This window comes from Orcinus orca, chromosome 10 (genome assembly GCF_937001465.1).
Source record: "Orcinus orca chromosome 10, mOrcOrc1.1, whole genome shotgun sequence".
Taxonomy (NCBI): domain Eukaryota; kingdom Metazoa; phylum Chordata; class Mammalia; order Artiodactyla; family Delphinidae; genus Orcinus; species Orcinus orca.
The window spans coordinates 41,032,188-41,047,287 of NC_064568.1; the positions used below are offsets into that span (position 1 = coordinate 41,032,188).

Consider the following 15,100-nt stretch of genomic DNA (forward strand, 5'->3'; position numbering starts at 1 on the left):
GACATAACAGCAAGTGCAAATACCCTGAGGCAGGGGTTTGCCTGGGTGGTTCAGGGAAGAACCAGGAGGCTAGAGTGACTGGGCCAGAAAAAGTGAGTGAGGGTGCAGTAGTGGATGAGGTCAGACAGGCAAGGGGAGCGCACAGATCCGCAGGGCCTTGTAGGCCATAGTGAGACATTTGCTTTTATTGGGTGAAATGAGAAACCAGTGAGAGGTATGGGCAGAGGCATGACATGGTGTGACTGACACTGTCACAAGCTCACTCAAAATGCTGGATGAGTTTAGACTGTAGGGCGGCAAGAGTGGTGCCTACATGAAGATGCTGGTGACTTGGACCAGGATGGGAGCAGTGAAGGTGGTGAGAAATGGTCAGATTCTGGTAGAAATGACCCTATTTGTTGATGGATTTGATGTGAGATATGAAAGAAAGCATAGAGTCAAAGATGACCCTGAGGTTTTTGACCAGAGCAACTGGCAGGCTTTTTCTAAGATGGAGGAAAAAGCAAGTTTTGCAGGTGAAGATCAGGAGTTTGGGTTGGAACATGTAAATTTGGGGGATGCCTTTTAGATATTCAGGTGGAGATGCTGGGAGGCAAGGAGGCTGGATTCACTGAGGACGTCTTGGCTGGAGATATATAATTGCGCGTCATCAGCATATAGATGTATTTAACACCAAGAGACAAGAATGTCTGTAGACAAGAATGATTTGTATTGCTATCAATTGTCTACAAGTTAACTTCAATCTCTGCCAAGTTGTAAAATAGCTTAGTCAACGACAAAGGTGCGTACCCCTATGGGATCAGATAAAATCCACTAAGTCTCCAGTATTCCAGAAAAAGGATATCCACCAGTCTCTTGCTTTTATCAGCCTTATGTTTCTTCTTACAATTGACAGTGCCTGGTAGTCCAGGCCAGGACTTTCCACATGCCCAGTCCTCAAAGATGTTTCTGCCCCAGACTCTTTCCTCTGTTCCTGCCCCTCCTGACCACTTGGCTCCTGGGCTTTCCTGCGATTCTAGTGCACTTTTCCTTCGGGTACCACCTGAGAGTTTCCATACTAGGACTGACCCTCTACTACAGGGTTTTTCATTTTGTTTTGTTTCATTCAGCATTTGTATTGCTTCAGGCCCTGTAGAGACCAGGGCTGCATCAGCAGCCTGTTTCTAAAAGAGCCCTCTTTCAGAAGCCTGGGATACTGCCTGTCACCAAGTCCCTGAGTTGGGCTGAGTAGGGCCCAGATGCCTTCCTGAGTGTGGAATGCACCAAGTTCCTATCCAAGGCAGGCTACCTTATTTTGAGACAATGTCTCTGTGTGATAGATTTGAAGGAAAACCACAACAAACCTTGTTTTTGTACCACATAGAATGTTCACCTGTTAAAGGCTCCAAGCAGATATCAAATCTCTACATGGAGAAAGGCCCCCAGGTGCAAAACACTGTTCTAATGACGGCGTGAGCATCTGGAGGGCAGCAAGACGTAGTCCATCATGATGGAGCTTATGACCAAGCCGGGGGGATAAGACAACTATAGAATAATATGTCAGAGAAGTAGCAACAAGAAGGTGCTGGGAGTGATGGGGAGGCTGAGGAGTCCTGGGCCAGCTCCAGTGTCAGATTGGAACTGGAGTTTATGAATAACAGGTTCATCTGCAGGAGTGAAGTTTCCCAAGGTGGCTGATGGATGACCTTCTAAAGTCGAATTTTATAAACTGGTGCTGCCTGTATATTTCTATCCATATGCTCCTGAAAGATCATCAGATTCCTTTGGCCTTGCTTTTTTTTTTTTTTTTTTTTTTTTGCGGTACGCGGGCCTCTCACTGTCGTGGTGTCTCCCGTTGCGGAGCACAGGCCCCGGACGCGCAGCGGCCATGGCTCACGGCGCAGCCGCTCCGCGGCATGTGGGATCCTCCCGGACCGGGGCACGAACCAGCGTCCCCTGCATCGGCAGGCGGACTCTAAACCACTGCGCCACCAGGGAAGCCCTGGCCTTGCATTTTTGAAAAATTTGGGTGTCACCTCATAATATCAAGGGATATTGTAATTAATCAAAGGCATAGGTAATTTTGGTAGAAATTTTAGCCATGTTAACTCACCTCCTCTACTTTTAAAGTCAGATTTGCTAATACTTCACAACTCCGAGGGTTTAAGCTTCCCCCACACCCCATATCCACCACAGCAGAGGAAACAAGAAAGGAGGGGCGGGAGAGGGGGCGGAAGTGGAGGGGAGGGCTTGTCTCCTGCTGGGAAACTGCAGGTGATGAGAAGGACTGCGCTTGCGCTTGCGCCCAGGTGGCCCTCCTGACTTCTCCAGGCAGGTGATGGCGATTCCCCAGGAGATAACCGAGACCTCTGCTGCCCGTTTTAGGATAAAGGAGGAGTGGAACTTCGTGGCCGAGTGCAGAAGGAAGGGCATCCCCCAGTCTGCGTACTGCAAGAATGGCTTCATAGACACCAGCGTGAGGCTTCTGGACAAGATTGAAAGGAACTCCCTCGCAAGGCAGAGTGCAATTTCCAAGGAGAGAGCGAAACGGAGCAGTGAGTTTGTGTTTGAACTTACGGGGCAGCACTGGAAGGTGAGTCCATGCGTTTCGGTCCCTACAGCACGCCGAGGCTCTTTGCAGCGCTGCGGCCGACGTCTGCTGCTAGGCTGAGCTCAGGCCGTTGACCTTGGCCCAGTGCACGCTGTTGCTGTTGTCTTTAGAGAGCTTTCCCCTGGATGCGGAGGAGCCATTGCCGGCGTCTTTTCCGCGGTGAAGGACTGTGCAGTCTTGAAAAGAGCAGCGGGATCCCCTTGGATCCTTACGACGCTGCGAGGGACTGGGACCCCAGCGGCTCCTCAGGATGGCACAGCCTTTACAATGCTTGATTCTGGGAATTCCCTGGCAGTCCAGGGGTTGGGACTGCGCGCTTCCATTGCCGAGAACGCGGGTTCAATCCCTGGTAGGGGAGCTAAGATTCCGCCAAGCCGCGGGGTGCGGCCAAAAAAAAAAAAAAAAAGTTCGATTCTGCCGCCTCCTCGCCACCCCTCCCCGCCCATTAAAAAGAACTTCTTGCCTTCTTATTTTTTTTTAATGCTCTGAGCACTCGACTTGCCTAACACCCCTCTGTGGGCGGTGACTTTGCTGACTTGGCACAGAGTGTAGAGCCGCAAAGGAATTTCGCAGACCCTTCAGCCAGTTTTCCTCTGAGTTTCTGAGGCCAGGACAAAGGTGTGCCCTCTTTCTTGCCTCAGGTGTGTACAGGTGCTTCCTCCTCGCACTCCCCCAGGTTGCTGCTGGCTTGGAGAGGCATCTCGGGGCTGCTTGTGCTCTGATGTTTCTTGTCTGAAGCAGCACATGGTGTGTGTGCGCTGGGTGGCGGCACAAATGAGCTCGGGCTATCTTCCGTTCAGTGGGACAGAGGTGCTGGGACCTGCTCTCCATCTCTTTTTATCCCACCATTTTGTGGCTGAAAGGACTCTGGACTGGGAGACCATGTATTTTGGGTGACCCTTTATTGGCCGTGTGACCTGAGGCTGTTTGCTCCATTTGTATACATTTTATCTCCTTCCCTGTTCAGTGGTGCTAATGCTTGCCTTGACCCCCTCAGAGGGCTGTTGTGAGGATTAAACGAGCAGATATTCTGTGACACTGTCTTGTTAGCGACACAGCCCTCTAAGACTGGGAGAGACTATGACTGACACCTCTTTGGTGGTCTTTCTCCTGCATCCGCATCATTGAGATCAGTGGATACATGGATACTGCCTTTTCTGGGGCAAGAAGGAGGGCCTGTCTGGATTTCTAATTAAATACCGCTGGTAAATCATTCTCATGTGCCGTGGTCAAACACTATCCCAGCCCGCTTGGGGAACGTGTTTAGTCCTCTCGGCTCACAGCACCTTTGGAAAACCACTTTAAAGGGCATTTAGTGAGTGCCTAGTGTGGTCGGGGGATAGGAAGAGGGTTATGAGTCAGCAGGCTAGGGAGACCCCAGGGTGAACTATGTGGATGTTGTCTTCATTACTTACAGCCTTCTTGTCGCCTGCATTCGGTTCCCTGAGCTGGTACCTTATCCTCATGGGTACCCACCGAAGGCAAGACTCCCCTGTACATTCCTGCCCCACTTTGCAGCTGATGTGCTGTGGTCAGCTCCATGAGGTCAGGGGACATGCATGTCCCTCAGTGCTCAGCATACCTCATTGCAGTGGGGGCTCGTAATCCTGTGAACTGAATTTCTTCAACTGGACAAATAGCCCCCTCTAAAGCCTTAAGCACTTCTCAACACCTTTACAATTTTATCCCAGAACACTAGAGCCAGGGGAGGCCCTGGATACAGCCGAGTTCCTCTCTGTCACTTCAGAAGTGAGGGCCCAGGGAGGGGGTGTCCCTAGAACATGGCTCGGCATCCAGGTCTCCACACTGTCCTTCTGGGCTCTTTCCCTGTTAAAGACTCATAAAAACATTTAGAAATTTGGCACAGCAAGTATTAGGTGTTTATCAAATATTTTAAAAAGCGATTAGTTTCAGAGCTGCCTGATTCCTTCTTGTATCTCTAGTGCCAAACATGAGTCTGCCTGGACATAACATGGCTCAAAAGATGTCTGCTGGATACAAACTACTATATATAAAATAGATAAACAACAAGGTCCTACTGTATAGCACGGGGAACTATATTAAATATCTTATAATAAACTATAATGGAAAGGAATATGAAAAGGAATATATATATTCTTTTATGTATATATGTATAACTGAATCACTTTGCCATACACCTGAAACTAACACAACATTGTAGATTAACTACACTTCAAAAAAAAAAAAAAAGATGTCTGCTGAAAGAAAAAAAAGCGATTAGTACAGAGGAAGGGAAATGCAGCACACATTTTAAAATCTAAGATGTGGCCAGATTTTATTTTTAGAAAATGTTAAATCCATATGTTGTAAATAAATAATACATGTGTAGCTTTGGGTGGGAGCCTGGTTGTCAGTGTTCACTCGGCATTTGACTTTAATAGAATCATGAATTCATGGCCCTTTTGAAATTTGGCTAATCTGCTAGTGTGAAATTAATGACATCGGCAGCATCTTGCTTTCTTTTTTGGAATGGCTATAGAGCTGGCAGGTAAGCTCTCACCCATGCTCTCTCCCCTCTTGTTTCTGAAATAAATGCACGTTTTCCTTGGCTCTGTGTGCTCTGCCTCTGAACTCCGACATACGGAGGAGCTAGTTCTGATCGATGGGATCCGTTCTATTCCAGGAGCTCCCAGATTCCTTGAAGGAGCAGACGCACCTGAAAGAATGGCACATAAGCAATACCCTGATTCGGATCATTCCTAAGTATATCGAGCTGTTTCAAGCCATGAGGATTCTGGATCTGCCAAAAAACCAAATCTCCTGTCTTCCAGCTGAAATTGGTATGTTGCTTAGCTGGAGCCTTCCGGCCCCTTGTCTGGGAAGCAGGCAATACTGAGAATTCTTCCTCCTCCTGCTGCCGCAGGAAGTCGCTGGGCCGGACTGTTTTGGGTGTTCCCAGAGCTGCTGGCTCGGGCTATCTTCCGTTCAGTGGGACAGAGGTGCTGGGACCTGCTCTCCATCTCTTTTTATCCCACCATTTTGTGGCTGAAAGGACTCTGGACTGGGAGATGTTGATGCCAGGGTCTCACCTGTGTAACTCAGCAGTACTGACATCTGCCAGTTTCTCAGAAACAAGTCTCATGAGTGAGTGGTGCTGTGTTTAGAAACTTTTTGTTTTTTCTTCCTTTTAGTTTTAGAAATGCAAACATGCAATAATATATTTATTGTAAACATGAGACACAGTATATTGTTCCCACATATTAGTTTTAGAAATAAACATGCAATAATATATTTATTGTAAACATAAGATAACAGTATATTGTTCCCACATATTAGTCCACTGATTAGTTTAGTTTATTGTACTAATTTGATCAAGGTTCTATTATTTTCAATCATTTTGTTGTTCACTTGCTTCACTGTAAGTGAAGTCCACGCGATCATCATCACCGTTTCTCTTTGTCTTGTGTGTGAGGCACATAGTTGTGCTGGGCATATAGTTGTTATGATTCTTCTAAGACACTCAAGTCTTCTTGGAGACATATCATCCCCATAAACCTCAGTCATGAGCAGGGCAAAATATTTAAACATTCTAGAAAGGAATAAAATGTAAAGTCAACTCTCTCAGTAAGGATTGTTAACAGTTTCCTGGGTATCAAAATTGTACACACAGGGCTTCCCTGGTGGCGCAGTGGTTGAGAGTCCGCCTGCTGATGCAGGGGACACGGGTTCGTGCCCTGGTCCGGGAAGATCCCACATGCCGCGGAGCGGCTGGGCCCGTGAGCCATGGCCGCTGAGCCTGCGCGTCCGGAGCCTGTGCTCCGCAACGGGAGAGGCCACAACAGTGAGAGGCCCACGTACCGCAAAAAAAAAAAAAAAAAAAAAAAAAATTGTGCACACAACCCATGTTCTAGATATCTACATTGTAGCCATATCTATTTATAAATATGTATTAAAATATATATGCATGTTAAAAATATTTATATACACATATGTTAAAATATATGCACGCTAAACATATTTACATACAAGGGCTTACAGCATGTTCTCCAGCCTAAGCCTTGTTTCCCCTTATCATACCATGAAGGTGGGGGTGGACTCTAGGGTCAGGCTGCCTGGGTCTTTCACTTACTGGCAGGTCACCTTAGGCAGGTCACTCACTGGTTTTCAGTCTCCCTATCTGTAAAATGGGGATAATAATCATACCTACTTCACAAGGTTATTGTAAGGATTAAATAGTTAATACAAAGAAAGCATTTAGAACAGATAAACCCCCAACACTTGCTAGCCACCTCCATCATCATCATCATCATTGTCTTTTTCTTAAGTTTTTAAAAAATTTTACTTAATTAATTTATTTATACAGCAGGTTCTGATTAGTTATCTGTTCTATACATATGAGTGTATATATGTCAATCCCAATCTCCCAATTCATCCCACCACCACTCTATTGTTGTCTTTACATAAATGTTATTTTTCAATATTAGAATATCCAAACTTTCGTCATTCTCCGTAATGGCTAAGTGATGATTATGGCGTGATTTATTTAACTTGTTCTTCAACTATTTTAAATTTAAACTAAGTAATTGGATACTAGGTCTGAGACTCTGAAGGTACGATTCTAGTCTGACTTTGAGTAACTTGGGCAAATACTTTAAAAAAATTCAGCTACAGGATGAGATAGTCAAGAAAGAGGACCATGGGAATGAAGAGTTTTGAGCTCTTTTCTGTTGAATGGCTGTATTTTGTAAAGGAGGTGGAGTTGGATCTCTTATAATGCTGTCTTAGAGAACTACTGAGCATTGGCTGAGCAGAGGGGGTGCGGGGAAAGTGGTCACCAAATGGGGTGTTCTTTTTCTCATTATCAGGACAATTATTTCTGACATTTGACATCAAGGAATTAAGCATGGCAGTGGGTGGTCCTCTTAACTCCTTTGTGGAACTCCTGAGAAAGTATCATTAAATGGGTTTAAAATAGCTAATTATTGAAATCATTTAATAATGTTTACTCAAATAATTTAAAGTATGTACATTCCTTAAGGTATTCCTTGGGCTCTAGGAACAAGAAGCCTCTGGACAACAAATGGTGCCTCAGTTGGGTTATAGTCCCCTCTCTGGAAATTAGGTCTGAGGGCCTTGGGAGAATGGGCTACAAGTAGGGAGATTTCATTTCAGTTGGAAAAGATCCTGGAACATTCTAGGAAGGGATGGACTCATTAGCTATTTAGAAATATAACGTGCTGGAGCTATGACACCTGTCTTAGTCTGTTCAGTCTGCTTTAAAAAAAATACCACAGACTGGGTGGTTCATAAACAAAATAAACTTATTGCTCGCAGTTCTGGAGTATGAGCTCAGGGTGCCAGCATGGCGGGCTGAGGGCCTTTTTCTGGGTTGCAGACTTCTCGGTGAATCCTCACATGGTGGAAGGGGCCGGGGAGCTCTGTGGGATCTTTTTACAAGAGCATGAATCCCATCGTGGGGACTCCATCCTCATGACTTTATCCAAACCTGATTACCTCCCAGAGACCCCACCTACTAACAACATCACCTTTGGGCATTAGGATTTCAACATACAAATTTTCAGACCGTAGCAGTGCCTTAAACGTTTTATTTTAGTTTTTGTGTCGTGGGACCCTTGTCACACTGAAAGACTGTTTTCTCAAGAACCTCAAGCTCATGGTGCTTGAAGATAATGCTGTTCACCACGTCTGATGGAGACAATTGAGCCCATCTCAGATGAATAATGCCAAGTTCTTACCAGAATGTTGAGAAAGAAAAAGTAGTGTTTCTATAATGAGATCAGACATTGTGGAAATAAGTGGCATGGAGAACAACAATTTGAATACAAACATATATAATTTCTTATTGTCTATACATTATTAAAATGTTATATTTGAGACAGACTTTCTAAAGCTATTGCTTTTCCTTTGAGCTAGGAAAGTTACTTTTTTTTTTTTTTTTTTTTTTCTTTTGCGGTACGCGGGCCTCCCACTGCTGTGGCCTCTCCCGTTGCAGAGCACAGGCTCCGGACGCGCAGGCCCAGCGGCCATGGCCCACGGGCCCAGCCGCTCCGCGGCATGTGGGATCTTCCCGGACCGGGGCACGAACCCGCGTCCCCTGCATCGGCAGGCGGACGCTCAACCACTGCGCCACCAGGGAAGCCCCGGAAAGTTACTTTTTCTTTGAGCTAGCTAGAAGGAGCTCATATACAGCTTTCTCTCCAGTTACCTCATCTTCTCTTTGCATCCCCTCATGATAAATGCACATACAGTTGGTATAAATGTGTCCCTAATGCAAATGCCTCTATCAACCAGATCAGGTAACTCTTTAATAGATAAGTTTACTCTTCTGTGTCTGGAAACTAGACAGCTTAGAACATTCACACCATCTATGCCAATCTTCTACTTTCCTTATTTAAAGAAGGATTGTGCAATATACTGTCTTACAGAAGCTGGGGCTGTGGCGATCATTAGTCTGATCACATGCTCTCCAGTCCTCCCCAGAAAAGCAGTCTTTCCTTATTTTTTTATCAGCCCCCATATCCATCCTGCTATTTTGACACCAATAGCTGACTGTAAGGTTGCAGTGTATATATACCAGGTGGGTAAGTTAGAGAGGCCACTGATTTCCACAGCATCACCATTGTCTTCTAACAGTGAGACCACCAAAGTTGACTCAGAAGTGGCCCTGCCTCCAATATACTGTCTTTGTATGTTTCCCTTTCTCATTTATAAAATGTCAGGAAATTTGTATTTTGAGTGCCTGCTCCGCAAAAGGAAACAATAATTTTGGTTTTCTAATTTTTAAAATTAGGTTAAGAATGTTAAGGTATTCAATGCCTTAGAACATGCGTGACATGATTTTTGGAATATTAAATATATTTACTCTTGTGCTAGTTTCTGGTTTGGAATTGGTCATGTATTTATTCAATCAAGACAGAATTGGGATTCAGTGTTTCTCCATCAATCCAGTTATTGCCTGATATTCTTAGTGTGTTCGCTTCCTGCCTGTGAAATGGACTTAGCCTTTTTTAAAGCATATTCTTTAGGAAGCACGATACATCATAATTAGTAAATGCAAACCTGAAGCCAAAGATAAATGAATTACATGCAGCCTATAAACAATGACTCCTTGTTTGAGTCATTTAGCACGTACATAGAGGTTTGTGTGTATTTCAGTACCTAGCTCACTTCCCATTAGAGTCCACCGATAGGCCATAGCTTGTCACTGTGCTTCCTAGGAACTGGACCATTTCAAAGCCATTGCCTGTTACTTCATTCATCATGTGATTTCAAAGGGGTTTGCGCTCTGTGGGTGCTGGCCCCTGACCCAGTCTACATAGGGGACAAATCCCCCACACTCACCTAGCCTGTAGTTTCACAAAGGGTTAAACAGATAAAGAAAAAGGAAAAAGTGCTCTGCAAGGACCAAAATGCTCAGGATAAAAGACGAGCAGACATTCAATCAGAGTGCTTAAAAAACAAACACAGAATTATGTTTAATGCCTTTCCCACCATCATTTATACAAATGTTTTACATCTTCGTTTTGCTTTTTGTCCTTAAAAGACCTTAATGGACCTACACCATGCATGTTGTTTTTTTCTGATGACAGGTCGTTTGAAGAACCTGAAGGAACTCAATGTGCGTTTCAACCGTCTGAAGAGCATTCCTCCAGAACTGGGAGACTGTGAAAATCTAGAGAAACTGGATTGTTCTGGAAATCTAGAATTAACTGAGCTCCCCTTTGAAGTAAGAAAGAAAATGTTTGCACTTTTATTTGGTTTATGACATGGAATGGTCTGTAACATGGGGAAGAATTTTAAAAGATGAAATTCATTTTTATTTATATGACTTTTCCTGACATTTTAATCACCCTAAACCAGCTATTATCAAGTCTTTAAAAATGTTCTTACAGTCGGCCACAACCTGAATTTAAGTTCAAAAAAGCTATCAAAGGAAAACTAGGCAAAAAATCCTATTTTCATGCAATATATTTTTATTTAATGCCTATTTAATATATGATGCCTGTTGTCTGTAATGCAGATCCTGATTTATTTATCCATAATGGAGGAATAAATTGAAAACAGTTGGAAATAAATACAGGGGATAAAATTTAAAAATGTATATACTCGTAACAAAACTTATAGATAACTAAAGCAGTTCTACAGATAGGATTTGAGAACTCCATTAATTTAAAAATACCCATTAGTTTCTTTTTGTCTGTATTCATTGGGGAAATGATTTTAAATTACTTTTCTGATAAAACAGAACATATGAAAGTGAACAGTTTTTATTGCCAGATAAAACTAAACAAGGTTCTTGTGCTTGAAGAGAGAGATGGATCTCACAAATTCTGCTGGTAATGAATAGGCTAAAAATAGTATCACTGGTGAGGCTCTGACAAGGCCGTGGCCACAGATTCTATCTAGTCCTAGAAGGCGTATTCTTTTCCTTTCCTGAAAACTTCCGGGTGGGAGGAAGAGGCCACTTCCACTCTTAGCACCCATGTCACCCAGGAAATGCTGGGCAGTGGTCCCGGTGGGGGTGCACAGCCAGGACTCAGGATTCCCCACACAAGCTGCTCGTTCCCCAGTCCTCCCCATCTGAGAGAGGGACCCAGTCCTCTCTCAGATGTGCAGGCTGGAAGCAAGCCAACTCACCCTTGACCTCTCTTGCTCCCATGCCCCATGTCCACTCCATGAGTAAGTCCTGTTGGGCACGCCGTTCAGAGTAACAGGGGAGATTTCTGATCATTTGCCGCATCACTTTACCGGTTCACATGTGAGTCTTCTGAAGATTTGCTAAAACCCATTAAGACAGTCTTCCCCAGGTCATCCTACTCTTTGAGGCTTGCACTTTCTGTCTTCTCTGACTTTGCACATGCTGTTCCCCACCTGGAGTTTCCTCCCCTACCTTTCCATCTGTCAGGGAACCTCAGGACCCAATTCAAATACTCCATTCTCTGTGAAATCTTTCCTGACCTCTGACCCTCACCTCACTGTGATGCTGGGCAGATTAACCACTTCTTTCTTTGTGTTACTGAACATTGCAAATTGGAAACTTCACACTAGTTCTTACTACATAAAATTGCATTGCTTGTTTATGAAAGTATAAACTCCTCAAAGGCAGCCACTGTGTGCTTTTCATCCTAGCACCCCCAGCGTGTAGCACAGTGAATGACACCTAGTAGATGCTCAACGTACATACTATATTGATCTGGTTTGCATATGTTCATAGAAATGCCTTTGGGAAGAGACATCAATCTCAAAATTATTAGTTGAATTTAATTCCCACTCTTAAAAAGTAATTAGAATATTTTGTTATTCCTTCCTAGTTAAGTAATTTGAAGCAAGTTTCATTCGTAGATATCTCAGCAAACAAGTTTTCCAGTGTCCCGATCTGTGTCCTGCGGATGTCTAATTTGCAGTGGTTGGATATCAGCAACAATAACCTGAGTGACCTGCCACAAGACATAGACAGGTAGCTACTTGCATTCTGAAGGTGAGGTATATGAATTAGTCACTAACATTTTAAACATGCATAACACGTGAATGTTCTGTGAGATCAACTAATTTTCCAGAGTTTCTTGTTTCCAGGAAACCAGTTTGATTCTTTATAGAATAAGACAATTCCCAGTCTGCACCATACATATACATGTACAGTTGACTCTTGAACAACGAGGTGGTTAACCTGCATGTAATTTGTAGTCAGCCTCCGTACCTGGGGCTCCTCTGCATCTGTGAATTCAACCAACCATGGACCCATGCAGTACTGTAATGTGTGGACCCGCACAGTTCAGACCTGTGTTGGTCAATATATATATATGTGTGTGTGTGTGTATATGTATGTGTGTATATATATATATATATATATATATATATATATGTATGTATGTATGTATATAGTTTGAACACATCTTTAATTTACTTTAGTTCTCAATAGAATGGAACATTAACTTTCCTTTCCTCCCCAGAAGTAGAAAAGTAAATTTATTATGTACAGAATCAAAATATATTATTCTATTTGGGATATCAGGATAATTTTTATTAGTTTCATTTACTGCTTTGATTGATATACTTAGTAATGTCTTCAGATTATATCCTTACAGCTATTTCTTGTTTAAAAAGTAACTATTATACTAAATCATATACGATTCCTTCATTCATTCATTCTACCAATATTACTAGGCAGGCCCAGAGAGCGGGCTGGGTTCAAAGTGGTAAATGAAACAAACTGTCTGGCCTCCTGGAATCCACAGTCTTCGTTATAAAGTAGCATAAGTAAACTATTGGGACATAGGAACCGAAAATGGCTTGGTCCCAAATGCTGTCTCATATGACCTTTCTCTACTCCTGGTACATATGATGTGTATGGATACTTCCCTGGTTTATGAGGCTAAGTGGGAATTGTTTTAGTTTGAAACATAAGGGGAACTTTGTGAAATATTTTGTGGGATCAGTCAAAATTTTGAAAATGAATGAAAGAAAAAACTAGAGAGAGGGGCACTGAGTTAGAACAAAATGGAAAACAGAGTAAAACATATTTGGAGCATGTTTTTCTCATTTCCTTTTCACTCTGCAGGTTTACTCCTGTTTTAAAGTCAAAATATGATGAGAGAAGAGTAACTGTGTTTTCAAGACATACAAAAGGAAATATGTTGCCAGAATTTGTTTATTCTCACTCCAACTCTAATATGATTTCTTTCCCATGACCTGTTAACCCTTGGGAATGCAGTAGACACTTGAATATACTGATTTTTTAAGTTCCATCTTGGCCTACTTTATATTGTGTAATTTGCTTATCCTGCTGCTATATCTCTGCCTTTAACTGTCAATTAAGTCAGTAAAAACTTAAAAAAGAAACCCAAATCATGTCACCCAGCATGACTTTATTCATTTAAATTGTAAAGTTAGTTTATTCTTATGAGTCACTTAAAAAATAAACTAACTAGGGATTTCCTACTAGAATTTATTTATAATTTACTTTGGTTTTCTTGCTATGAGGCTAAGTCCTTGTGTTCTAATCCCTTTTACATCTTCTTAGGCTACGAGAACTGCAGACCTTTCTCCTGTATAAGAACAAGCTGACCTATCTTCCCTTTGCCTTGCTTAACTTAAAGAAGCTCACCTTGTTAGTCGTCAGCGGGGACCACTTGGTGGAGCTCCCGACAGCCCTTAGTGACTCATCCACACCTTTAAAGTGAGTAGACAGAGAGCCCAGTAGAGACCCATCCAGACACAAGGGAAGAGCAAGAAGCACCTGGAGCCTGTGTGCCCGTCTCAGGAACCAGATTAGATGGTTCTCGTACTCTAAGAACAAGAAGTTCTGGTGCCTTCTTACAGGATTTTGTAGTTTTTGGCCAATGGCATGGGGAGGTAGAGCTCAGAGGATTTCTGGACAAATGCTACCTGCTGGTTGAAGGCACCAGGGCTCCCTGGTCGGATACTCAGCACTCCCATCACCGCTGGCCTGGATGGGTCAGTGGCTGTTGAATCTTTCAAAACTGTGAAGAAATTAGATCAAATGCCATTTTGGATTGTCTCCTTTAGCTTCTTTTTTTGTCACAGTAGTCCATCTTTTTTTTTTTAACATCTTTATTGGGGTATAATTGCTTTACAATGGTGTGTCAGTTTCTGCTTTATAACAAAGTGAATCAGTTACATATACATATGTTCCCATATCTCTTCCCTCTTGCATCTTCCTCCCTCCCACCCTCCCTATCCCACCCCTCCAGGCGGTCACAAAGCACCGAGCCGATATCCCTGTGCCATTCGGCTGCTTCCCACTAGCTATCTACCTTACTACGTTTGTTAGTGTGTATATGTCCATGCCTCTCTCTCGCCCTGTCACAGCTCACCCTTCCCCCTCCCCATATCCTCAAGTCCGTTTTCCAGTAGGTCTGTGTCTTTATTCCTGTCTTACCCCTAGGTTCTTCATAACATTTTTTTCCCTTAATTTCCATATATATGTGTTAGCATACGGTATTTGTCTTTTTCTTTCTGACTTACTTCACTCTGTAAGACAGACTCTAGGTCTATCCACCTCATTACAAATAGCTCGATTTCGTTTCTTTTTACGGCTGAGTAATATTCCATTGTATATATGTGCCACATCTTCTTTATCCATTCATCCGATGATGGGCACTTAGGTTGTTTCCATCTCCGGGCTATTGTAAATAGAGCTGCAATGAACATTTTGGTACATGACTCTTTTTGAATTTTGGTTTTCTCAGGGTATATGCCCAGTAATGGGATTGCTGGGTCATATGGTAGTTCTATTTGTAGTTTTTTAAGGAACCTCCATACTGTTCTCCATAGTGGCTGAACCAATTCACATTCCCACCAGCAGTGCAAGAGTGTTCCCTTTTCTCCACACCCTCTCCAGCATTTATTGTTTCTAGATTTTTTTTATGTAGTCCATCTTTTAAATACCTTCTTGGTGGTGATTTTATGAGTCCTTTTCAATGTAGCCACATCATTTTAGAGTTTGATGTCACTAATTGGGAGTAATATCAAACAAACATACTAAGACTCGTATATGACGGGGACACT

At 43.0% G+C, this 15,100-nt stretch overlaps 1 protein-coding gene across 9 annotated transcripts in view; it reads left to right on the forward strand.

Moving 5' to 3' along the window:
* The window catches only part of LRRC2 (leucine rich repeat containing 2), a 57,673-nt gene that overhangs the window by 37,450 nt on the left and 5,123 nt on the right, over positions 1 to 15,100 (forward strand). For all 9 annotated transcript variants that reach the window (XM_033413044.2, XM_049716309.1, XM_049716307.1 and 6 more), the window contains 5 exons: positions 2,365 to 2,572; positions 5,235 to 5,391; positions 10,162 to 10,298; positions 11,884 to 12,029; positions 13,593 to 13,748. In XM_033413044.2, the coding sequence (XP_033268935.1) occupies positions 2,365 to 2,572; positions 5,235 to 5,391; positions 10,162 to 10,298; positions 11,884 to 12,029; positions 13,593 to 13,748 (804 nt within the window). The remainder of the gene's footprint in view (positions 1 to 2,364; positions 2,573 to 5,234; positions 5,392 to 10,161; positions 10,299 to 11,883; positions 12,030 to 13,592; positions 13,749 to 15,100) is intronic.